The 26,868-nt window shown below is 43.9% G+C and overlaps 2 protein-coding genes across 3 annotated transcripts in view; both read left to right on the top strand.

Moving 5' to 3' along the window:
* The window catches only part of ARHGAP10 (Rho GTPase activating protein 10), a 333,273-nt gene that overhangs the window by 55,302 nt on the left and 251,103 nt on the right, over nucleotides 1-26,868 (top strand). The gene's annotated exons all lie outside the window — the stretch shown is intronic.
* On the top strand, nucleotides 17,601-19,159 carry YJU2B (YJU2 splicing factor homolog B). Its single transcript, XM_058667322.1, is given in 3 exon segments — nucleotides 17,601-17,633; nucleotides 18,772-19,088; nucleotides 19,090-19,159. Coding segments are annotated over 3 exon segments (420 nt in total).

Below are 26,868 nucleotides of genomic sequence, written 5' to 3'. Positions count from 1 at the left end.
ATTTTCATTTTTTTCTCCTAAAGTATTTTAGTCAAGTTTATGAGGTCAAACGAAAGTGTAATGAAGCATTCTCAGTACTTAAAAAAAATGATTTATGTATTTGAGAGTCAAAGCTTTGGAAGGAAGGAGATGGGAAAGAAAAATGACAGAATCTTGCAGCCACTGGCTCATTTCTCAGGCGACGTCAGTAACCAGGTCTAAGCCCAACTGGAGCTGGGTACCAGGAGCTTCATCCAGGTCTTTCACACCGGTGCAGAGGTCCAAAAACTTGGGCCATCTTCAGTTGTTCTTTCCCGGGCCTTTAGCAGGGAGGTGGAGAAGCCAGGATGCCTACTAGCACTCAAACGCGATGCTGGTGACACAGTTGGCAGCTTTCCCTGCCACTCCACAATCTACAACACCAGCCCCTCCAAGTACTTCTGTGTGCCCAAACTTCAGTGAGCTTGAGCGTAAGGACCGAGAGTGAAGGATCCAGTGCCTTGGGCTGGGAAGGTGGATCCTACCACTGCACTTTTGGAGCCTGCTCTGTTCCTTTGCCCACATTTGGGAATGTTCCATGTGTATCTTTTGAACACCAGGTAGTCTGTGTTATCTCAAATGACGTCCAAACTTGATGTCTCTTGTTAGTGAAAATGGGAAGAAATATTCAACTGTGTTTGTGGAGAGCTATAATTAACAGTGCCCTGGCAGGTTCCTGTGATTCCACAAAAGCTAGATAAATATTCCTAGGCATGAAAGAATTTGTGTTTTATTGTTTGTTATCTTTAAGCTATACAGCAACATCTGGGAAAGCCAGCTTAGATGGAATAAAGTGGGTATTGGTTAGGATGCTAATGAATGTGATTAGAGCATCGTAAATCTGATGTTGCAGCGGCAAGCCTGTCCAGTTTGCACAACAGCAGGCGTCCTGATGGATCACCCTCACAGGTACCTTATGCTGCTAGGGAGAGCTGTCCTTTGTGGAGTGACCTCCCCTCTGGGCAACCCTCATCGCCTTAGAGCACTGGGCAAAGAGGATCTTTCTCAAGCTCTTTGTGCAAGCTTGCTGAAGAGTAGTCGGAAGAATAGTTGAGATTACCTCACATGTTGACCTGGGCCTCCAAGTGATGTTTCATTTTAGTGTGTTCCTTTCTATGGGTTAGGTGTTACACTGTGTTTGTATCTGGGGCACTTGAATTTATACCAGGGTGAAACACAAGATGCTTGGAGTCTTAAACCCAAGTATAGGAAAAGAATGGGTCCCTTAAACACAGGGTGGGACCTAGGATTCCCCTTCAGTTCTTGGTAGCCAGAAATGGAGAAGTTTGTCTACCATAGTCTGGGTTGGGGAAAAACCACCCAGAATCCCTCCCCAAGATTAGACACAACTCCTCTGCCCTCTGCCATGGGTTTGTGTATAACACTCGAGCTGTCCAGGGAGCCCTACCTGATGTTCTCAACAGTTAAAACAGTTGAACATCCATGATGCCCCTCTACCAAGAAACCAGTCCCTGGTTGTCCATATGTATTCATGCTGTGAATGCCTTGGGATGTGACACTTTGTTCCTGTGCTCTTGTGTCATGGAAACACTTGAGAAGCAAATGACTAATTTTTAGCATTTTTAGCAGAACATAATTCTCCCCCTAAAGTTTTACAACCTTAAAAAATAAAGCTTAGAAAGAATAATTTGACCAGTTACACTGATCTCTAATTGTTGCAAGCTTCTTCCATTCTCTGAATATGCTGTATGTCAGTCATCAGACGTGTTGGGCATAGTACTGTGCCATGTGTTCCTTGTAGAATTGCAAATGTTGTAAGAAACAGGCTCAAAGACAAATGGTTCTGAGGCGAAGTGCAAAATGCAGACAATGCTCAATTTACAAAATAGTTTTGAGGTGGCAAAGGTTGTAATTAATTGCACCTGAGAAATTTGTTCATTTAGTGAACCTTTAACCGAGCTTCTCATGTGGTCAAGATGGGGTGGAGTACAGGAACAGTTAATATTTATAGTATGCTTATCCATGCATGAGGCAGCAAATATTTCATGTACAGTTAATCCCTACACAAAATTTGAGTTCTCCCAACATAGGGATGTAGGCAGTCCTCTAATTATCCCCATTTAAAAGGCTCTTTGTTGAAATGTAGCCTGCATAGCGAGTGGGCACTGTTGGTCAGCATGCACTTGGATGGTTTTTTAGGCATTCTTGACATCTCTAAGCAGCTCCCACAGCAGGAACAGTCACAGCAGGGGCTGCAGAGGGCTCCCTGCAGGTGCTTCTCCCCATCCTCCTATGGCAACCACAGTCTTGATTTGCAAGTCAATATTAGCAGTCTTGAGTATCACATCCCTCCTGGCCCTCCCTGCCTTGATGGCTTTTGGAAATGGAAACATGTATCTACTGTTTCACTGTTCTGTGCTGTTGCATGTGGGGGTAGATCCTTCACCCTGTTCTCAGTTGAAACTGAGGCTGAGAAGTGAGTATAGGCTGAGATCTTCCAAGAGTAATGGATATTTGAGGATATTTAGAAAGTTCATGAAAAATGGAAGTAAAAGCAATCTTATTAGCGTGTAAGAAGGTTTTAAAATCCATCATAGGGCTCCGTGTGGTGTGTAATAAGAAAAATCTTGGTTTCACAGTGCCACTAAGTAGTATGTGTTGAAATATGACTTTAATGTTCTATCTTGCAAATGCAGCAGTTTAGCAGAGTTTTTTTTTTTTTAAATTTAAGATTTATTTTATTGGAAAGGCATGTATACAGAGAAGAGGAGAGATAGAGAAGATCTTCTGTGTGATGGTTCATTCTTCAAGCGACTGAAACAGCCCGAGTTGAGTCAATCCGAAGCTAGGAGCCCAGAGCCTCTTCTGAGTCTCACACGTGGGTGCAGGGTCCCAAAGCTTTGGGTTGTTCTCAGCTGCTTTCCCAGGCCAAAAACAGGGAGCTGGATGGGAAGTGGGGTTGCCAGGATTAGAACCGATGCCCATATAGGATCCTGGTGCATGGACGGCAAGTACTTTAGCTGATAGGCTATCACGCTGCACCCAAGTATAGGAGTTTAATAGCTTCCTTCTGATTTGGGTCTAGGTATCATATTCTCATTTATACTTTATCATTAAAGAAAAGAATATCAATATTTAAAACATGTTTTCAGGTTTCCAGCAAGTCTTTTTTAAAAAATTTACTTTAATTAGAAAGACAGTTATAGAAAAAAGGACAGATCTTCCGCCTGCTGGTTCACTCCCCATATGACTGCAGTGGTCGGAGCTAGGCTGATCCAAAGCCAAGAGGTTCTTCCAAGTCTCCCACATAGGTTCGTACAGAGGCCCAAGGACTTGAACTATCATTTGCTGCTTTACCAGGCCATAGGCAGGGAGCTGGATTAGAAGTGGAGTAACCAGGACTTGAACATGCAATGCTTGTTCCACAGGCAGAGGCTTAGCCTACCGTGCCGTGATATTGGCCCACCAGACATTTATAACTTTTCTTGTTACTGTAATCAGTTCCATGTAAGTGTTCAAGTTAGTTTCTCCAGCTTTTTTTTTTTTCGGAGCATGGGTAATACAATAGCTGCTAGTGAAGGATATATTTAATTTTTCTGTGTGATCTGTTTTTCTAGAATGCCTTGTTAGGAGTATATTAATGATCTTTTAAATTTTATGTGCTTGTCTACCTCCTCCTGATTTTCTCTAGGAAATTTTAAAAGAGAATTGTAATTTAACTGCTATTGAGAATTACTTCCTTTGGCTTGCTGCTGTTTGCTCAGTCACTCATCCTTCAAAGGAGGTGAGCTTTTCTTTGAGAACATCCTCTGTGCCTTCAAGTCAGGGGCTCCGTATTGTGCTCTGTGGCTCTTCCCACATGGGAGGTGCGCAGTTGGGTGTGAGTCAGGAATGAGCGGCTGTGGAGTCTCAGCTTTGTCATCTTCTGGTTGGTTTTCATGCTGTTGTGAGTGACCTTTTAGATGCTGTGATTGTGGCTTTTGAAGAGCCTGATGAGTTCTCAAATGCTCTGAAGACGTAAATGGAATTCCTGGAGCTGTTTTGGTAGAGGAAGAAGAATGATTAAGGGAAGTGATAGAAAAGTTTCAACTGATTTTATTGAAGTATGATGTTTTTTTTTCCCCCCATTGTTTCACCATTTGTGGAGACTTTACTGAGCAACCATGCAATAAAAAGACATAATTCAGTGAGAAACAGACAGATTTTCCAAAAATTTTTACAAAAATGTGTTATCGAAAGACCAGATGAATCTAAAAATTCTGTTGCATGAAAAACCTTTATTTCATGTTCTGTGAACATTTTGAGGGTACATATAATACTTGTGGTAAAATAGACCTGCATACCTGTCAGCATTTTTCTCAGGACACCTGAACGTAGAGCCTGGGGATTCGCAGGAAGGTTCTCCTGGAGGAGACAATCGTGGAACTAAATCAGAAAGTAAGTGCAGAAATTCCTGCCAGGTCCTGCAGCCCTGTGCAGTTCTGCCTCTTCTGTTCCTCATTTTGGGCATGGGGATTCCCCATAGCTAGGACATTCTACTACTTACAGTGTAGCGACTGTATTCTTCCTTTCCTGACCGTGTCGTACAACATTGCTTCTATGCTTGTCTTGTGGTGTTGATTTTATCAAATGCCTTCTCTGCTGTTACTCCTTGTGTTGATGTGTATTATTTTAATTGATTTGTGTATGTTAAGTTGTCCTTGCATGCCAGTGTTAATTCCTGTTTGATTCAAGTGAATGATCTGTGTGTTTTATTGTTGAATTCTTTCGGCTTGTGCTTTGAGGATTTTTGCATCTAGGTTCATCAGGGATGTTGCTCTGTAGTTTTCTGTGTCTCTGTCTGGCTTTGGTGTTAAGGTGCTGTTGGGCTCATGATTTTGAGAGGATTGCTTTTTTTTGTTTTTAATAGCTTGTGCAGGGTTGAGGTAAGTTCTTCAGATGTTCAGTAGAATTCAGTAATGAAACCATCCAGTCCAGGGCTTTTCTTGGTTGGGAGGGATTTAATTACTGATTCCATCTCCATCCTGGTTATAGTTCTGTTGAGATTTTCCATTTCCTCATAATTCAGTTTTGGTAAATTGTATACGATGTCCAGATATCTATCCATTACTTCTAGGTCTTATTATTTGTTGAAGTATAATTGCTTGTAATAGTAACTAATTATTCTGTTTATCTGAGGTATCTGTGTATGTCTTATTGATTTGTATCTCTTCCCTATTTTTCTGTATTTGGATTAGTGGGGAATGTTGGGTTGATTTTCTCAACAAAGAACCAGCTCTCTGATTCATTGATACTTGCGTATAGTCCTGGCTTAGTGCAGTCCTGCCCCAGACCAGCACTTGCCAGCAGCCTACTACCTACCAGGCCGATTCCCAACCTCAACCATAGCCCTCATGTGAACTGGTGGGTGTTGTGATCCAACCTGGCCTGGCCTGCACCCTGTTCTGACTCTGTACTATGGATTGACCCTTCTTGGTCCACACCCAGACCTGGCTCTCATGTAGGCCAATAGGTGCTGTAATCCTGCCTGATGTGGCCTGCTTCCAGTCCTGGCTGTTGCACTTACCAGCAGGAGCTGCAGTCTAGCAGAGGAGTTCCCCAAGTTCAACTACCAGACCTGCTTGCAGTAGTGGATATAACATGTGCCAGCAGGTGCTGCTAACCAGACTGACATGGCCTGCCCCTAGTCCTGGCACTCACTGGCAAATATTGCTGCGGGGCCCAACTTTCTGGCACTCATTCCTGCTCTAATGGGTGGTATTGCTTAGTCCTGACCCATCTGCAAACCTGACTTTCTTGTGACCTGGCAGTTGCCACATCCTTGTCTAGCTTGTCCCACACCTATTCTGGCTTTTGAGAGTGCCAGTTGTTGCTGCAGCATTGCCCAACCTGGTCTGCCTACAACCCCAACTCTTGCCCTTATTGGTGGGAGCTGCAGCCTAGTAGAGGTTTTCCCAGAATTCCTTACCTGGTCTGTTCCCGGTCCTGGATCTTGTGTGTGGTGGTGGCTACTTTGACCGAGCCTGGCATGGCCCTCCTGCATTTGAGCTCTCTGGAGAGTCACAGCTTTGCCCATTTGGGTGCAATCTACACCCTGTGCTGGTTCTTGCGGATGCCAGTGTTTGCTAAGACCTGGCCAAGCCCAGTGTGTCCCCAGTCCTAGCACGCACAAATGTTGACAAGTGCTGTAGCTTTACCTGACCTGGCCTGGCTCACCCCCCAGCCCTGGCTGTTGTACTTCTCGGGGATCTATGGCCTACTATGGAAGTTTTCCAAGTTCCCCTACCAGGCTTGCCCCCAGCCCTGGTTCTCATGCATGCGGACAGATACAGCATCCCTGCTTGACAGAATCTGCTCTTGGTGACAGCCTTTGCGTGTGCTGGTGAGTGCTGCACACTGTCACTGCCTCCTCCCAGCCTCAGCTCCTGTGAGTGTCAGGTAGGTTCTGTGGTCCATCCTGGCTCAGCTCATCACCACCCCTGACTCTGCGTGTAAACCAGTGGGTGCTGAAGTCCCACAGAGGGAACCCACAACTCCCCTGCTGAATCTGTCCTCAGATCTAATTCTTTTACAGTCTATTGGATGCATTGCTTCCCAGCCTTTTGGCTAAGATCAAGTGTAGAACAGTCTATTGGATGCTGTGGACAACCCCCAGCTCTGACACTCTCATGCAGGTACTGTGGCCTTGGCCTGCCAGACATGTCCTCCAGCTTCTGTGCGTGCCACTAGGCAGTAGATAATGCTGTTCAGCTTAGTCCAGGTCTCCCATGTGGGTGGTTGCCTTGGCTTCTCCCAGACCTGCCCTGCAGTATTCCCCCTCTGAACTGCTCTGTCTCAGCTCCCTTGCTGCTCTGAAAGTGTAGAGACCTGATCTGTGGAGGACCCTAGAAGTCATTTCTCTCCTGTCAAATATGCCCTCAGCTGTTCCCAGTCATAGTCTGCCCGCTCCTATGTCTGCAGACTGCTTGGTTGTGGAGTGGAATAGCATGTCCTGACTCAGCATTCTCTGCCTTTCCCACTTACATTTTAGACAAAAGAAAAATAACTCTGCTGGTGTATTGGTATAGCTAACACAAATTTGGCATTAACCAGACCCAGAATGCCCACCAGTTACTGGCTGCTATTCTCCCAGCAGTTTCTTGCTTAGGTTCAAGGCAATCTAGTCTCTTGCCTACAGCTGGGGTCTGTTTTCTCTTCTAAGGTCTAGACCAGCTGTCAGTAGCCCTTGTGCATCTTCTGGGCCTTTCTGAGAATCAGTCAGGCCCTGTGCTATGTCCCTTGAAGTCTGCCACAATAATTGGTGATATCCTTTCCTTCCCTCCATATCCCCCTTCATTTCTACATCTTATCCATGCCCTTGCTTTTCCTCTGTGCTTCTCTCATCAGCTACGGTTCCAAGAATCACAACTCTGTCTTTGGCTCCTGGTCTGGTGCTTTGTTGTCAAATGAGCAGCTCCTCTCTGTACTGTTCCATGAGCATACACTCTGTAGTTTCACACCTTGTTTGTTATACTTGTGTGACTCTGTGTGAGTTGTGCCCTTTCAGCAGCTCCTCAGTGTGTGATTCTAGGGCCAGTATAATCTAGGCCATGTCTCAGCCTGAATACTGCCTCCCACCTCTGAACCATCTTTATTTGCTAGTCCTTGGCTGTAACACAGATGGCTGCTAAAATTTTATAATTTTGTTTTGAATGTGTTATCTCATCCTAGATGGAAAACTCTGAGGTTGGAGGTCACCATGGAGACACTTTTGAAATTTTCATGTCAAAAAGAGGAGTTTCGGTAGTCATTCATTCTTTTTTTTTTTGCAACACCAGAATACTTTATTTAGATGCAAAATTCATCAAATATACTACATAACAAAACCCAGCAACACATGAATGATTAAATATCATGACAAAGTTGGATTTCTACCAGCAATGAAAGTTAACCATGTTAAAATAATTTGTTTTTGCATACACTAGCCATGAACAATTTGAAAAGAAATTAAGAAAGCAATTCCATTTACAATAAAATAAAAAATGGAATACAAAAGAAGTGCAAATGTGAACTCTAAGAACTACGTAATGCTGTGAAATGAAGTTAAAAATCTAAATAAATAGACATAGCCCACATTCATGGATCAGAAGTTTTAACATTTTATGAGATTGAAATGCCCATGAATTGATCTGCACAGTCAGTGCAGACCCTATACAAAATCTAGCCGAGGGATGGGTTTTTGGCTAGTGGTTAACATTCCACTTGGGATGCCTACATCCTGCATTGGAATTCCTGGATTCCAATCACAGTTCCACTTCTGACTCTAGCTTCTTACTAATGCTCATCTTGCAAGGCAGCGGATGATGGTTCTCGTATTTGGGTTCTCATATTTGGGTCTCTGCTACACACACGATAGACCAAGACTGAATTCATTCTTTAAAAGTAGTTCTCTTAGTAACCCATCCCTTCAGTGTTCCTGAGGGATAATTTTACTGGTTATAGAACTTGAATGTGACAGCTGTTTCAGCACTTCTGAAATGTTAGTTTCTCTCAGTCTCCATAATTCCAGCTTCTGGTTCACTTCTCAAATGCCTGTGAACCAAAAAATTTAATCTACATCTCCTACATGGGTGGCAGGGACCCAACTGCTTGAGCTGTCACTACTTTATCCCAGCATCTACATTAGCAGGAAATTAGAAGCAGAAGTTGGACCAGAGCCTACACACTCCAGTGTATGATGCAGATGTCCCAATTGGTGCTGCACGAAATGCCAACCCCTGTCTTTAGTTGCCAAAAGTTTAGTTATGTTGTCAGTCATCATTATCGTTGACTTTAGCCTTTACATTGATTTTTTGTGTTTGACTAAGAAGTTTGCTTGTTAAATTGCTATATGTCCTTTGTCACTGGGAGATTTCCAGCCAATGATTCTTTGTGACTCTTAACCCCTTTTAGTTTCGCCTATCCTGCTGGGACTCTGATACTGATATATCTTTTGCCATCCCATAGCTCTGGGAAGTTGTTTTATTTCCTCTCAGTTCAGTGTGATTGGATTCTCTCCTTTCCTGCAGTTCAGTCTTTCGTCATTTCCACTCTTTTGTAAAGCCCAGCAAATTCGATTTTGTTACGGTGTCTAATCATTTCTCTTCTACAACTTTTCACTTCTTTAGAGGTGTTTGCTACTTTTTCATTTGTTTCAGCAGAATCTGTAGTAGATTGTTTAAAAACTTTGAGGGCTGCTTTAGAGTCCTTGTGTCTGTTGGTTTTGAGTTCTGCTTTATCTCAGAGGTAGTGTGAATTATCTTTTCTCATTCAGATATGGTTTTCCTGGTTTTTGGTATGATGGGTGATTCTTAATTGTGGCTTAGACATGTTGCCTGTTAGGTTACTCTTGAGTCTCTCTTGAACCTTCTATGTTAGCCAGCCAATACCCAGTGTACTTCTAGCATACAGGTCCTGGCCTGCCTTGTGAGGTGTGCACCTATTGATAGTTTTCAGATTCTTTGTAGTTTTATTTTGGTCTGCTTAGTTGACTTGGGGCTCTCAATTCATTTCTTTCTGCTTATGCTGACGACAAGTGTGGAAGGAATTTCCCTGCAGTGGGCCTTTGGGTAACTTCCACCAGGGGAAGCTAGTCAGGGGCTTTCCTTAAGGTGACAGATCCTCTGCTTGTTGGGCTCAGAGAACTGCTGTTGAAGTGTTTGATGGGGGTCCTGTGTGCTGATGACTTGTGGATTCCTTCATGTCATCCAGCAAGGGAGTCTCAGGCCTGGGGGACCAAGAAGACATATTGGGTCAAGCCGCTTGGAATATGACCCTTGTGTTGGGTTTGCCTGCCCCATGGAATATGTCTCTGCTCCCCTGCTTGATTACTGTTGTTGATGCTTTGGCTTATTCTTCCCTTGCCCTTTAGATTGCTTGATGTCAAAGGGACTGCAGTTGACTTGGGATAGAAACAAACCACCTTTGGTCACCTTTCATCACTAGGTTGAGGTTGATAAGTGGCTGATGTAGGTGGTCATGACACTTCTGTGTGGGATGCAAGACATTCTTTTGAATTGACCTTATAAACTTGATGTCCACAGATGAGATCTTCTATCACCTTGGTTGTCCCTTATCTTATTCCAGGATTTGTCATGCTCAGTAGGGTAAAGTCAGGGCATTTATTCCTGAAGGCAGTTTTTAAAAATGCTGAAAAGTGTCAGAAACTTTACCATCTGTTTTTGTGTATTAAGCAATTTGTATTCGGCTGTCTTACTATGTAGATTAGTAAACGTGAAAACTAGTTAGGTTAAGTGAGTGATCCAGTGGTTCTATGGCTAGTTACAGAATTCAGACTAGAGCTAGGCTGCTGATCACAAATGTATCTTTTTCCTTTTCAGCTAACTTTGAAAAATTTTTATTTGAAAGGCAGCAAGCGCAGGAGGGGGGAATTGTGGGGAAAGAGAGAGACCAACAGACTGACTGGCTCACTGTGTGCTGGTTTCTCTCCCAAAAGGCTGCCATGGCTGGGGTTAGGCCAGCTTGAAGCCAGGAGCCTGGAACACCATTCAGGTTTCCCCTAGAGGTGGCAGTGGTCCAAGTACTTGGGCCATGTTCTGTTTTCTTAGGTGTGTTAGGGAGCTGGATTGGAAGCCGAGTAGCTGGAACACAGGCTGGTCCTCCTGTGGCATGCTGGTGTTAAATCCACTGTACCATGGCGGTGCTCTCTAGGCTTTATAGCATCAACACACTAAAGATTTTAAACTTCGTGAAACACATGTAAGATACTTGTAAAGAACCCAACCTAAAATTTTCTTGACTGAGATCACTTCAATCTGTCCGTTTTTGTACTGGTTGTTTTTGGTAAAGTCTGAAATAACACACCTTGTGTTTCTACTATAAAACACTTTAGTGATCTTAGAAAATGTATCTTTTTTAATGTTTTTATTTTTTTTATTAATTACATTACATTATGTGACACGGTTTTATAGGTACTGGGATTCCCCCCACCCCTCACCAAACCCTTTCCCTGTGTGGATTCCTCCACCTTGTTGCATTACCACAGTTCAAGTTCAGTTGAGATTCTAAAGTGTATCTTTTTGCAAAGACATTTTATCAGTGGCTATCATCACCACTTCTACTTCGAAGAGGAAAGGGTATAGTTAAGATTGGTGGCATCACCAAACAAAGTAATCTTACAGCTTAGCATTAAGGAACTTACCATGTTTCCTGACTCCACAAACACCAGGAACTGCTCACAGTATTTCCTTATGAAAATAGAGCAAGTTTTGTAAGGTAGGGGTTCAGTAACGAGGGTGCCTGGATCTTATTCCCACTGGACACTGCTTGTGCTGGCATCCAGCCTGTGCAATAGCTGAAGTAGTTGGGTTCTTGTTACCGACAGAGAGGACCTGGATGAGTTCCTGGCTCCCAGCTTGAGCTGCTGCCCTGACTCAACTATCCGTGGGCTTTTGAGGAAGCTCCATCTTTATGTATTTGTCTTGTTTCTCAAATGAAGAAACAAAGGCTTAGAAAAGCGTAAGCTTGGGAAAATAACCCTCTTGTGCATCTACGGAGAGGGACATTTCTCAAGTTGAATCTTCACCTGCTCCCCGTCTGTCTGTCCTTCCAGTTGTGGAGTAAAAATGACACTTGCCTTGGGAGCTGTGACATGCTTGCTGGGGACCTGGACTAAGATTCTGCAGTGGCCAGTGGTAGAAGGAGCAATACTACTCTGTCTTGTCCTTGAAACACATTTTTTCACAAACGTCAGGGATGATTTCTTCTTACAGAACCAAGTGCCAGACAGCATGCCATGCCCTTGTGCGTAGGCATTTAATTCTTCACAAAGCTCTATGGAAGAGCCGTGATTTTTTTTTTTTTAATCTTCGTTAGCAGATATTAGTGACTTTTACTATGTGCTGGGTATTGTGATACTTGGTAAATGGTAACTAAATTTTTATTTCTTTTTTAAAGTTTTATTTTTATTGGAAAGGCAGAGGAGAGGAGGAGAGGAGGAGAGACAGAGAGGAAGATCATCCGTCCAATGATTTATTCCCCAAGTGACCACAACGGTTGGAGCTGCGCTAATCTGAAGACAGGAGCCAGGAATTTCTTCCAGGTCTCCCACGTGGGTGCAGGATACAAAGGCTTTGGGCCGTGCTCGACTGCTTTCCCAGGCCACAAGCAGGGAGCTGGGTGGAAAGTGCAGCTGCTGGGATTAGAACCAACGCCCATATGGGATCCTGGTGCGTTGATTGCAAGGACTTTAGCTGCTAGACCATTGTGCTGGGCCCTTAACGTAATCTCTTAAGATCCTCTGTGAGAAAGATACTTTTTATTTTTAGTTAGCAGATGAGGACTGTGAGGTTAGGCAAGTTCAATAGCCAAGACCACACCTAGCAATCACCGAAACTGAGAATCAGATTCCTATGTGATCTGTTTGCCCAGGAAGGGGTTTTAAAGTCGCCCTCCTGGGCCCGGCGCAGTGGTGTAGTGGTCAAGGTCATCGCCTTGCACGCTCTGGGATCCCGTATGGTCGCCGGTTCTAATCCCGGTGGCCCTGCTTCCCATCCAGCTCCCTGCTTGTGGCCTGGGAAAGCAGTTGAGGACAGCCCAAGGCCATGGGACCCTGCACCCGCGTGGGAGACCTAGAGGAAGTTCCTGGCTTCGGATTGGCTTTGGATTGGCTTTGGATTGGTGCAGCACCGGCCCGTTGCGGCTCACTTGGGGAGTGAACCATCAGACGGAAGATCTTCCTGTCTGTCCTCCTCTCTGTATATCTGCCTTTCCAATAAAAATAAATAAGTCTTAAAAAATAGTCACCCTCCTTTCTTGCTATTTCTGTATTATCTCTCTGATCTTGTTTATTCTTATGAACGGCTCCAGGTGCTTTGGAGCCCATTCCGTTGCAGTATAGAAGTCTGAATGCTGTATATGAAAGCTTATGTTCATTTTCTGGAAAGCTAGTAGCAAGGGAATAATTACAAGTTGACATCAGTGACTGTAGTTATCTGAGGTTGTATGCAAGGCGGCTAACTTACCTGGCAAACCTGTTTCAAAGTGTTCACCTGCTTCATAAGGCCAATGCTTAAGCCCACTCAGCGTATGCTTCTGCTCTCCAACTGTGTATTCTTGCAGAAAAGTCTGTAGGATTTTGCATATCCAATATGAAAGCAAATTGGAGAGCTTGTGAAAGTGTGTATGATTAAAGTAACTATGGATCAAAATTTCTTTCAGCATCAAAACAAACTTTTATTGCTATTTTTCGTGAAACTTCTGAAGTGTCCTTGTACCCTGTGGGCTCTTTATTATGGCCAAACATGACATAATTTTGCCCAGCAAGTCTGCATGTTGTCACACAGGGATGCCTGCATACACCCATGGAGCAAGCTAATGGGATCTGAATGAGGGCTGCCTTCGTGCCCTCAGCATCTCTAATGGATGATTAACTGCATCAGTGTCCACAGTCCAGCTAATTGCCCAGGCCTTAGGAACCTCGCTCTAGATCTATTTAAATCAGACCTCTAGACACCATAATGACATTTATCTCTTGTCTCCATCTTCAAGATGTTACTGTCATTTAGTCTTCTCTTAGTATGTCCAGAGATCTTACAAGAGGAACTTCCCCATCATCCACAACTGTTTCCTCCCTGTGTGACCCAGTGTACTGATTTGTATCAACTGTTGTGTCACAAGTGATGCCTTGAAAATTGTGGCTGTAGGTCAAAGTGTGGCCTAGAGACCCAGCGCTGCCCATAGGCTGTTGCCTTCGAGGAGATAACAAGTTGGCTTCCTTCATCAAGGAAGTCTCACCATGAAAAATGTCTGAATCAACTGTGCTGTCTGTGACTCAGTTTTCATTCACTCCGAGTTTCTAATCTCAGTGGACCTATGAGGGACAGTTCAGGAGCCAGCTTGTTTGCCTGGTTCTTGCCAGTCCGCCTCTAGGGTTTCCAGGCCCCCAGGAGGTTTGTAACCAGGTGGACTAGTGCTATACTCACCTGAAATGTGAGACTCTGGGGCTGGGTGCTATATGGTGAAGGGGAAAGGACTTTGCTAAGCAGAGCTGGGAGATGAAACTTTAAAATAGTTTGAGTTGGGAAGCAGAGACCTGGGATTTATACAGGTGCTGTTAGAAGTCTTACGTTACTTCTCGTGAATTTCCTCCAACCTCTATAAAGTGAAGTCACCAGATCTATTGTGTAAGACTTATATAAAAGCCCACCATAACATTACATGCTTATTGATGGGAAGAATTAAGAATTGATGAAATTGTGAAGAATGGAAAGATTGTATTAAATGATCAAAAGTATTACCAGAGACTACAGGTTCAAAATGTGGCAGTGGCATTTGGCCTGGTTATTTTTTAAAGATTTGTTTTTATTTGATAGTTCTGTACCAGAAGGAGAGTCAGGTCTTCCATTCTCTTGCTTCCCTTTGCAAATGGCCTCAAAATCTGGAGCTGGGCTGATCCAAGCCAGTAGCTTCTTCTCCCGCATGGGTGTGGGATCCTGAAGGCTTCAGCCATCCTCTGCTGCTTTTCCAGATGATAAGCAGGGAGGTGGATTGTAAGTGGGACAACTGGACCTGAGCCAGTGTGCGTACAGGTGCTGGTGCCATACACAGGGTCTTGGCCTACTACACAATGGCGCAGGCACCCGGCCTGGCTTGAGATGTGTGCATCCCGTACTGGAGTTGCTTACTTTGGATTCTGGCTCTGTTTTCCAATTCTGGTGTCCTACCAATGTCCTTCAGTTTTATTCTCATTGTTATAAATGACAGAATTTCACTTCTTGTTATGGCTAAATGATACTCCATTGTGTGTGTTTTTCTTCATCCATTCATTTATATGTGGATACTTGGGTTGATGCCGTAATGTGTGACTGTTGCTGCCATAACACGAAATGCAAGTCTGTTTGATGTGGTTTTCATTTCCTTTGGGTGTACACCCATTGTTGAGATAGCTACATAATAATTTCTATCTTTATTCTGAGAAACGCCTCTCCTGCTTTACACAATGACTATTCATTTACATTTATACCATCAGTGTACGAGTTCTCCTTTCTTCATATCCAGCTTTTCTTTTTTGTTTTGACTTGTGTAATGGAGTGAGATGTTAATTCATTGTAGTTTGGCTTTGCATTTCTCTGATTAGTGATACTAAGCTTTTAAAAATATGCTTTTTGGCCACTTATGTAGTTTTTGAAGAAATGCAAAAATCTGTTCAGATCTGTTGCATATTTTTCAGTGATTTGCTTGTACTTGTTATGAATTTCATGTCTGGTAAATAGTTCGCAAGTATTTCTTCCTATGCCGTATGTTGACTGTTGGCTTGGTTGTTTCTTTAGCTCTGTCGGAACTTCTTAGCTTGATGCGCTCAGTTGTCTGTTTTTACTTCTGTTGTCTATGCTTTTGAGGTCTTGTCCAATGTATATATATATACATCCTTTCCCTATATCCAGGTCCTGCACCTTGTTTTCTTTCAGTAATTTCATGGTTTTGCATCACTTTTGTCTTTGATCCATTTGGAGTTTTCTGTGTGGCTTAAGAGGTAGTCTACTTTCATTCTTTTGCATGTGAGTATCCAGTTATTCCAACACCATTTGTTAGAGACTGTTTTCTTTCTTTCTTTTTTTTTAATTAGTTATTTTGCATTATGTGACAGTTTCATAGGCTCTGGGAATCCCCCTCCCCCTCCTCCTCCCCTCCCCCCCCGGTGGATTCCTCCACCTTGATGCAGCATTACAGTTCAAATTCAATCAAGATTCTTTCCTTGCAAACATATACCAAGCATGGAGTCCAGCTACTTATTGTCCAGGTGGGTTGAATAGTTTCTTGGGGAGACCATTTGTGGTCCGAAGTCAGAGCTGGTAGAATATCATCCCATTCTATTAAGAGTCCCAATATAACATCAACAGCAATTTGCAACATTATGGAATTGACATGGTTTTGAGTAACCAGTATGTTAAAAAAAAAAAAAAAAAAAAAGCAAGTCCTAACCACAACCTATGATTAGCTCATTGACATTTCAATTTTAGTTTATATACAGGACCGGCTGCTATATACCTTAAAATGGCTATAAGGTACCATTCAGCTGTCTCGTGTCTATTTCATTTTAGTATTTAGCCATTTGTGTTGAAGCATAATTTTGCTGATCTTGGCAGATTTTAGGATAATCTAGACTGGCTTGTAACTCTAACAAGACATTTGTCGACATTGAAGGTGCAGAACATTTTTTTTGGGGGGGGGGGGATGTGCAGGAAAATCCTCAACACCATGGTGAGGAGTAACTAATCTTTGTGTCCCACCCAGCGAGGCATGAGCCAATCCACGCCAGCTCTTTCCTGTCAGATTTCAAGCTCTACTTTCTGTTGTTTGTCTATTTATTTTAGGTTTTTTTAGTTTGTATGATTGTTTGCTGTGAGGGGTTTTCGGAGCGATCCCAATGGTCATTGCGAGGGAGGGTGGGGGTCCAGAGGTGGAGCCAGGCTCGGACCAGAGAAAGCTCTCCTCCCTGGTCCCGAAGGACATTTATTGTTCTTGTTTCTGCGGACTGCTCAGGGCTTCTGGTTGTCTTTTCGATGACGTTGGTTTCTGCACGGTAGTGTTTGGACTTCTTCCATCCGCTGCAGAAGCTCCGGTTGGGGGTGGGTGACCTCAGAGTACTCGGCCTCCGAGGGCATCCCATTCCCTGTGGCCTCTTTGGCAGTTGGGATATAGTCCTTGTTGCTTGTATTAATAGTTTGTGGTGAAGGTCTGGGAGTCTTCATGGTTGGGATCCAAGCTTCCTCCTTACCACCTGCTCCACTCTGGAGTGTCCCCCTGCTCCACGCACATGGCCTCCTGTTAAGAGGTTGTCAGGATCGCACCCGATTCCCCCCTCATGCATTGGTATAGTAGTTTTATTGTTGTTTAGTGCCGCTTTGAGTCTGTCTATGAATTACCAGATTTGATCTTGATAGGCTATATTGTACTTTTTCCTCACTCTTTTTATGGTCCTGAAAGGCTTCCCTGCACTCCCTCCCCATTACCGGTTAACATAGCATATTGAGGGTATAGTAGGTTTTACAGTTTTTCGATGTAGATCTTAAGTATTCTGACATTAATTGTTGGTTTATAGATTATATCGCATTATCTTATTGCATTGGATACAGGTTGTTAGAGATTGCACTAATATTACAATATACAGGTACTATTTTCCAGGTTGTCATCTTTTCATCTCAGATTAAGGCAAACGTGGTATTTAACCTTTTGGGATTGGTTCATTTCTCTTAGCGTAATGGATTCCAGTCGGGCCCATTTGACCACAAAGAACTGCATTTCGTTTTTTTAATAGCTGAGTAGTATTCCATAGAGTAGATGAACCATAGCTTTCTTATCCAGTCTTCTGTTGATGGGCATTTTGGTTGCTTCCAGGTTTTTGCGATTGTAGATTGTGCTGCTATGAACATAGGCGTGCATGTTGGTTTCTTGTGTAGGAGATGTTTTCGATATATCCCTAGGAGTGCTATTGCTGGATCATATGGTATGTTTCATACCATATGGTATGATTCCCATAGAGGCTGTACAAGTCAGCAGTAGAGACTGTTTTCTGTAAAATGTATAACTGGCAGTAAGTCACAGTACTGCCTGCAAGATTTAATACCAAATTGATGTTGGTAATGACCATTGCAATGGACAGAAATACGGTGATGGTAAGTCGAGATGTGTTAATGGCATTCAGGAGATTCCAGGGCCCAGCTTTCTGGCAGATTGTTTCTCAGGGCAAATTGTTGACTTGGTTTCAGCTATGGTACATGTATTTCCATTACTAGAATCTTTCTTCCTTGCACCTAAAAGTCCTAACTTTCATTGCTTGTATAGCATAGACTATCTACCATGCTCTCCTCTAAAGCATGCCTTACTGGGGTTCCTGATGCTTTGTATGTCTTCTCGTTTATAGCTATGTAAATCAAATGCGCTGTGTTTGGACTCTGTTCAAGCCTTGCTATTTCATGCTGTATTTTTCAGCATTTGTCTTCCCTTGTATTCCTGTGGGATTTGTGTCCTGGATCTCTGAGTTCTTTCTCAGTGTGATGGTTATTTGTCTCTGTTCTGAGTGGTAATTAATCCGGGCAGTAGCCCTGCCCTCCTTGTATGGGTAGGCTCTACTGGGCTGTGCTGAATTGGCAATGGGTGCCCAGCAACCCATTGGTCATTTCTTGGCCACATTTCTGTTAGCACTTGTGCTGTTGGCTTAACTTGGGAGCATAAAACGGGAGGTAGTATTCCTTCATGAGGGAGTCTTATTTTTTGAAATTTTTCTTTAAAAATTAGGATTTGAAAGACAGAATTACAGAGAGAAAAAGTGATCTTCTCTCTGCAGGTTCACTCTCCAGTTGACAACAATGACCTGGGATGTGCCAGCCTGAAGCTAAGAGTTGGGAGCTGCCTCCTAATCTCTCATGTGAGTGGCATGGACCCTGGAACTGGAGCCGTTTTCACTGCTCCCCCAGGTGTATTGGCAAGGAGCTGGATCTGAAGTGGAGAGGCTGAGACTTGAACTGGCACCCATATGAAATGCCAGCCCTGCAGGTAGTGGCTTAACATACTACACTACAACACCAACCATGTATTTTTTGGAAACATTTACAGTAGATTTTGAAGACTTTGTGAGAAACAGGAGGAGTTGTTCAGCTACCCTCGGTTTTAGTTGGCAAGTACATTTCTCGTTTGTGCCATGACTTAGTGTAGCTCCAGCAGCTAGGTTGTGAAAAAGGTGAAAAACCTTGCATCGATTCAGCTAGATGAACACCTGCTTCCTGATTCCCTGCTGAGATTTGCTTTGGACAGCATGGCTCCTTCAACGGCTACTACAAGAGCCACCTGCTCCGGGAGCGGGCCTGGAAGCTGATATAAGGCATCCTCATCATTTGGTTCAATATGCTGTACAACACCTGGGATGGTTGTAAGAACCACATCAGCAAGGATGTTCATTACAGTGTGAAGAAGCTGGGCAACCACTACATGACTCCCATCTACAGGTTCTGGATGAAATGTCAACTGTGCATCAACTACGAAGTCCCCGCCAACTGTGACTATGTGATCAGGAGTGGTACTCAGCGCAAGGAGGAATGCTGGGACATGGAGGAATACGGGCAGGTACTGACTGGAACACGAGAAGCAGAAGCTGGAGATGGATGCCATATCCCTCCTGGAGCACCAGGCGGTCAGCAATTGATTGAATGTCTGTAAGAAGACAATATGTAGGACAAAAGAGGGAATGTTCCGGGAGGTAACCTAGTGGCTAAAGGCTTGGCCTTCCGTGCGCTTGACATCACAAGGGTGCTGGTCTGTATCCTGGCTGCTCCACTTTCCACCTAGCTCCCAGCTTGTGGCCTGGGAAGGCAATAGAGGATGGCCCAAAGCCTTGGGACTCTTCACCTGCATGGGAGATTCAGAGGAAGAGAACTCCTGGCTCCTGGCTTCCAATTGGCTCAACTTCAGCATTATGGCTGCTTGGGGTGAATCAGTGGACAGAGGATTTTTCTTACCTGTCCCTCTTTTTGTAAATCAATGAAAATAAATAAATGGACAGAAAATTAAAAAAAATCAATAAAAACCATTTACTTTGGGCCTTAAGCATATGCTGTGCTTAATGAGGTAACTTGTCTTTCCTCTTGGTCTAACCATTCTTTGTGTATTTGGATACCACTTCGCCAGGTTACTCTATTCATTACCAAATGTTTAAATGATACTGTGTTTTGTCATTGAGTTTAACATCTTTGAGCATTCAGAACAGTGCTTACAAATAGTGTTCTAATCTGTATGTTGCTTTTTAACCCTAAAGTTCAGCTTCTGATTTTCTCAGTTAATTGTGAGTTCAGACAGGGTACGTTAAGCAGCAGAAATCTGTTGTCTCAGAGTTTGGAACCTGCAAGTCCAAGGTCAAGATCTTGGCAGGATTGTCTGAGCACTGTGAGGGATGGGTCCTTTACAGGCTTTTCTGCTTGGCCTGGAGTCCCCAGTGCACTCAACATGTCTCTTCATGATTCCTTGTCTCTGTTTTGTCCCGCCTGTCCCCTTTCACAGGGACAGCAGACACACTGAATGTGTGAGGCCCCATCTTTCTGATCTCTCTTTAATTACCTCTGTATAAACCGTCTTCAAGTAAGGGCTCATTTTCAGAGCATGCAATTCAACTCGCAATACAGGTAAATAAGAAGACCCTATAAAGATCATAATACTTGTAGTACAGATTCTGTCGGCATGGAATCCAAAGGTTTCAGAAGTGATGGCTGTCCTTAAGGACATTTTTCAGTGTAAACTCTGAGATCGTTGTTATAGAATATAGTCCAGTAGTTGGAGGGGCTGGTGCTGTGGCATATCAGATTAGGCTGCTGTTTGTAATGGTGGCATTCTATATCATAATGTGGGTTGAAGTCCCACATTTTGGTTCAGCTTTCTGCTGATAGGCCAAGGAAAGCAGTAGCAGATGATGCGAGTACTTGGGCTCCTGGCTTTGATGTGGAACACCAAGGTTGGGTTGCTGGCTCCAGCCTGGCCCAGGAGCATTTGGGGAATGACTCAGGTGCTGGAAGATCCTTACCCTTGTCTTTTTCTTTCAGCATGGCTTCCAAACAAGCAAATCTTTAACAAAAATTTTAATTTATTTTTAAAAAATACATGCTGGGGGCCTTGGTGTGATGACTCAATGGCTAAACATCACCTTGCAAATGCTAGGATCCTGTATGGGCACTGGTTCATGTCCCGGCTGCTCCACTTGCCATCCATTTCCCAGGCTGTGACCTGGGAAAGCTGCAGAGGAAGGCCCAAAGCCTTGGGACCCTGCACCCACATGGGAGACCTGGAAGAAAATTCCTGACTCCTGGCTTTGGATCAGCTCAGCTCTAGCTGTGGGCTATTTAGGAAATAAACCAGCAGATCTTTCTATCGCTTTATGTGTAATCCTGTCTTTCCAATAAACATAAATCTTTAAAATGAACAAACAAAAGACCTCAACTGTAGAGGATGGCACACAGCCTTGGGACGCTCCACCCACGATTGAGACCCAGATGTTCCTAAATCCTGGCTTTGGATCAGCTCCTTTTTGGCCATAAATCTGATTGGCCTTTCCAATAAGAATATTAAAAAACAAACAAACCTGATTTCTGAGCCTGAAAGTCTACACCAAAGATGTTGGGATAGTGGTTTGGCTTCAAAACCTCTAGATCCCACCATTTGTTAGCACAGTTTCCAGAAAATTTCTAAGCAGCATTATGTTCTTGTAACCTGGCTTGGCACAGTGGCTTCCTCCCCTGTTGGTCTGCTGCCAGTGTTTTCCACCTTCAGCTCCTTCCTGACACGGCAGCTAAGAAAACACTGTTCCCTGAGCGCATGTCCTTTATCCCCTCACAATTCCGCAGAGGTTCCCCAGGAAAGGCCAGTCTTTGAACAGGCCTCTGGATTATCTTTGGCCCTGTTTTCTACTGCTCTTGCCCTGCACCCTTGCCAGTTCCACCACACAGGCTCTTGCCACACTTGGGTCAGACCCGTGGAAGGCTGTTTGCTGACATGCTTCAAGTATTTGCTGAAATGCCATCTTGGCAATGTAGTGTTTTTGACTTGTCCAGTGTCTGCTGTGTGTTCTCGTCCCCACAACCTTGTCTCCATGGTGCCCAGTGGTAGTGTGTGCCTTGTCCTCCCATCTCTATTACTCTCATCCTCCCTCCCCACTGCCCCTCATATGGCTTGTTCCTGCTGTAAGACCCTGTAGCTAGAATACTGCTTGATGTTTCAAAACATGAAAAAGTAAATTTAAAAAATGAGTTTAGTTTGGTGCAAATCATTGTGTCTGTGTATATGAGGGGTCTTTCCCTGAGTTCAGTCCCCAAGAACTTTGCAGTGGTTGTGTCACTAAAGTCAGGAGCCAGAACCTGTTTCAAAGTCTCCCAGGTAGGTGACAGAAATCCAGCTATTTTTTTTTTCCATCACCACTACTTCGTCTGAGTTGGCATTAATGGACATCTGGAATCGGGGCCTGGGGGTGCAACTCAAATCACAGGACACTGTTGTGTGTCAATTCTAGAATGCTTATTTTCTGTGAACATGTTCAGGACAGCTGGTAATCTTAACTAGCTGCACCAGTTGTTGATGCTTGCTGACTTTATTTCTTAATCTCTGTATACCTATCTGTGTCTGTTTCTGGCATGCCTGTGGGAATTTTTCCTGGGTCGGCTGCCTGGGCTTGTCTTGTCCCTGATGAAGTTGGGGCAGTCATGTGCTGTGGAACCTACCAGCCTAGGCAGTGGAGGTTCTTAGTTACAGTTTGCTTGTGAAGGGGAAGTGGGGTATATGTGTGTGTGTCATATGGTAAATTGATGGGACTGTCTGGTTATTTTGAATTTATGTGGGGGAAATTTGAGGCTTGCCTCATGGGTTTTGCCCAAAGCCACACATGTAATGTACAGCCAGTGTTTGAACCTAGATTTGTAATGTCTCAATACTTTGTATAAGTAAGCTACACTAATTTGTAGTGTTTTTGGTTCCTTACATGTTACATAGCATAATTAAAGTAGATTGTCTAAGATCAGATTCCCTGATGAAGTTTTTTTTTTTTTTTTGAAAGATCTATTTTTATTTGAGAGACAGAGAGCTCTTTGTTCATGTAGTTCACTCTCCAAATGCCTGTGACATTTCGGGTTGGGAGAGGCCCAATTCAGAAGCTCAGATCCAAATCCTGGCCTTCTATATGGTGGCAACTCAGCTGCTGTGTACCCTCATTCACTGGAAATCATCCACAGGTACATCAGCAGAAGCCAGACTGGAAGCATGAAGCAGTGGAGACTTGCAGTGATCTGCCACCCACTGTTTAACTCTCCGAGTGGCTGCAATGGCTGGAACTGAGCTGATCTGAAGCCTGGAGCTGCTTCTGGGTTTCCCAGGTGGTCGTAGAGTCCCACGGTTTTGGGTCACCCTTTGCTGCTTTCCAGGCCACAAACAGGGAGTAGGATGGGAGGTGGAGCATTAGGGTCACAAAGCAGCTCCCATATGGTGCTGGTGAATGCAGTGCGAGGACTGAGTAGCTGAGCCATTGCACCAGGCCCTGAGTTCTGCATTTTGATCTCATCAGGACTAAGCTTGGAGACTAAACCAGTCAATTAGGGTTTCATTGTCCCATCTCTACCTGAGTGGCTTTGCTGACTTGCCATTTGTTGATATATTTATTTGAAAATTAGGGTAACAAAAGGAGAGACAGAGATGCAGGGAGGGGATCTTCTATCCACGGGTTCATTCCCAAATGGCAACAGCAGCTATGGCTGGGCTGGGCCAAAGCCAGGAGCCATAGGAGCTGCTTCTGGGTCTCCCAGGTGCAAGGGCCATCTGCTGCTTTCCCAGGTTCATTAACAGGGAGCTGGGTTAGAAGCAGAGCACGTGGGACTCTGCCGTCTGTAAGAGTTGCTGGCATTGCAGACTCCTCTTAACCAAGTACACCACAATATCAGATTGACTCTTGAGTAGTTGTTTGGTTTTGGACAACTTAACCTCTGTGTATGTTCGTTTTCTCTTTAGTGAAGTAGTCAATGATAATAGCACCTGCCTCGTTGAGTTTATTGCATGAATATGTGTAAAGTTGTGAGAAGAGCAGCTGACATAGGATAGGGTAGGCCAAAATAACGGCTGTCCAAAGATTTGCCTTCCTGTACCTGGAACCTGAGTGTGTCCTTTTTCATTGCACAAGGGGCTTCACAGATTGAAGGCCTTTAGATGGATGTGTGTGTGTGTGTGTGCGCACGCGCGCATGCATGCGGGGGTGGGGGTGGGGGTGGGAGGTTAGTGAGACACTAGCCTCCATTATCCAAGGACTTGAAGTCATCATGGGTGGTTCCTGAAAGGGTCAGAGGAGGAGATGCGGATACGAAGCAGAGGTCAGAGGTAGAATTGGGCACTGTGGATATGAGCCCAAAGAAAGTGGGCAGCTCTGGAAGTCGGTAAAGGGTGGATTGTCCCCTGGCCCTGCTCAAGGAAGGACACTCTTGATTTCAGCCTATGAGACCTATCTTAAAATCTTGACCACTGAGAATGGTAAGATCATTCATTTTTCTTTATGTCACTGCATTAGTGAATATTTGTAGTAGCTTAAACGAACATGTAAGTGCTGAATGTTGTCTCAGTTTCTTAACGTTTTCCTTGAGTAAGGGGGGAGTCTATGGCTAGAGCAAATGGAAACCAAGAGATAGGTGGTTTCTGGTGTCTTCCCGTTTAGTAACACGTGCTCTGAATGTAGTGCCTTGCCCTGATGATCTCTGCTTCTGTGGAATGTGTGCAGTACCACTGGAGACTTAGTGGTTCAGTGAGGCTCGTGTGAGTCTCCAGGGAGGTCCTTGTGTATTTCCAACTCACTCCCTTCCAAAGGGTTTGCCTTATTAGTTGACTGTTTTCTTAAACTGCTTGGTTTCCTGTTATGCATTGTATTGGATTCTGAGCTGTGCACACCAGAGTCATGCTTTCATGTTTCAGATTATGTGAGTCTTTTGGGGCTTGACTTGATTTTCTTTGACCCTTTAAAATTGTCACTTCAAAGCATGTTAATGAAATGACATGTGCTGTGATCAAGAACTGACCGCACAAATACTCCCAGTGGAGTGCGTTTGGAGAACTAGGGCTGGGAATGTGTTGCAGTGCTAGAAGCAGTTTTGCCCCAGGAGCTACAGTTAGAACTGCCCGTGACTTCACCTGTAAGCCTGGACCTGCTGTTAATGCATTCTGGGCTCATGAGATGTTTGTACCATTTCAAAATCTATGAAATGAGTTAGTTTTTTGTTTTTTAATGCTGGAAATAAAGGCAATCTCTGCGTCTGGTGTCCCTGAAGCCTGGAACACATGAAGGAAAATGTGAAGCCAGAACATAGTTGTAGAAGAATTTTGTTTCACTTCCAAGTCACTCGGATTAGCATCAGCATTATTTCCTTGGCATTGAATCTGGCATGAAATATACTAAATTCTTGAAGTCTGTACCTTATGACTCTTGAAGAAAAGCACTGTAGGATTTTGGAACGTGTTTTGATATGCAGAATGGAGGGCAGTCCCCTTGGCAGGTCTCTGCATAGTTGATAATCTAGTTGAGTCTCTATATGCGGAAGAATGTGTACTTTGAGGTACAGTTTGTTAACAAAAAATGTGAAGTCCAGTGTGACCTGTATTTCAAATTTCATGAATGAGGAAAGAACATATGGTCACTGTCTTTCTTTTCCAACTCAGAATTTTATAGAACATGCCGGATTCCTTCAAGGATCCTTATTAGTGTGTGGGTTGAGAGGACAGAAGGAACACAGAGTTAGGACTTGATGACCACGGCCATGCTGGGGACTTCAGAAATTCTAATGAAACTTTAGTGCTGCCTAGTAAAATAGCTGAACTGGAGTAACCAGAGATGACAATCCATAGCCCTAACCAGGTGTGGGTTTACTATTTCATGGTCTTAACTGAAAACTTGGAGCTCTTCAGTAAGAAACCGTCCGTTGCAGAATCAAGGGCAAGCAGTGGCAGTATAGGCCAGGCTGTGCAAACCTAAATGCAAGCTATGATTGGCTCTTTCTGAAAGCTGTCCTGAAGCTCAATCCCAGAGGGGCTGAAATAGCCCTTTCATCTCAAACTACTTCTAATTCTGCAAACAATTATTTAGTCTGCTTTTTTCTATTTTGCTTGTAGCTAAAGGACCAAAAATCTGAATTTGGTAAATTCAGATTTAAGTTTATTTGAGCACTGAATGTTTCATAATTTTTCTTATTGTTATTTTAAAGATTGTTTTGAAAGATAGAACTGCAGAGAGAACAAGAGAGAAAGGTCTTCCATCTCCTGGTTCACCCCAAATGACTAGAGCTGAGCTGATTCGAAGCCAGAAGGTTCCTCCAGGTCTCTCAAGTGGGTGCAGAGGCCCAAGGACTTGAACCATCCTCTGCTGCTTACCCAGGCCATAAGCAGCGAGCTAGATGGGAAGTGGAGCAATCGGGACACAAACTGATGCGAGATGCTGGTGCCGCAGAGGCTTATCTTGCACACTATGGCCCTGGCCCCTGTTTCATTTTTTTAAAGATATATTTGGCTAAGGTAGAAGCAGGGGTTGGGGGAGGGAGGATCTTTCATTTGCTGGTTTGCTCTTCAAATGGCTGTCATTTCTGGGTTCAAGCTAGGCTGAACCTGAGGGCCTAGAACTTCTCCCACATTGGCATCAAAGGCTCAAACGCTTGATCCATCTTCTGCTGTCTGCCCAGATGTATCAGCAGGGGGATGGTTTGGAAATAGAGCAGTCACCTATATGGGATGCTCATATCTCATATCTCAAGTGGTGGATTTGTCTGCTATATTACAACAGATGACCTCAATTTTTATTTAAATTAAATGTATTTTATTAGGAAGGTACTGCTTTTTGTTAGCTTTTTTTTTGCCACGAACCCAAAAGCCAGATGCAATACGTCACTCCAAGAGGTCTTTATTTTTGTGGGAAAAACAGCCATGGGACCAGGTAAAGAGAAAAATACAGCTTAAACGTGTGTGTGTGTGTTTGTGAGTACATATCCACATTTATATACCTATCCCCACACACCTGAGTTTTTAACACCCGCTTGCATGTCCCAGTTGATATCTAGCAAAGTACACATTAACATTATGGAATAACATAAAATGGCTATAAATGATGAGCCTGCAAATGATCTGCACTAGGAAATGGGTAAATGAAGTTACCTGTGTTTTGTCAAATGGACCATCAGCCTCAGTGTCACTCAGATACAAGTGATCTTCTGGGCTGGGTAGGTAGACGAGGATGAGTAAATATTGACCGAGGACACTTCAGGCAGCAAATGCTGTGAAGAGAACAGGGTGGCAGTGAAATTGACAGGGTGTGAGTATGCCTCAGCACGGTTTTAGGGAGACGGTTGAGGGGTCCTGTGT

The sequence above is a fragment of the Ochotona princeps genome, chromosome 7, assembly GCF_030435755.1.
Source record: "Ochotona princeps isolate mOchPri1 chromosome 7, mOchPri1.hap1, whole genome shotgun sequence".
Lineage (NCBI taxonomy): Eukaryota > Metazoa > Chordata > Mammalia > Lagomorpha > Ochotonidae > Ochotona > Ochotona princeps.
This window is presented reverse-complemented; position numbering and strand designations above follow the sequence as displayed.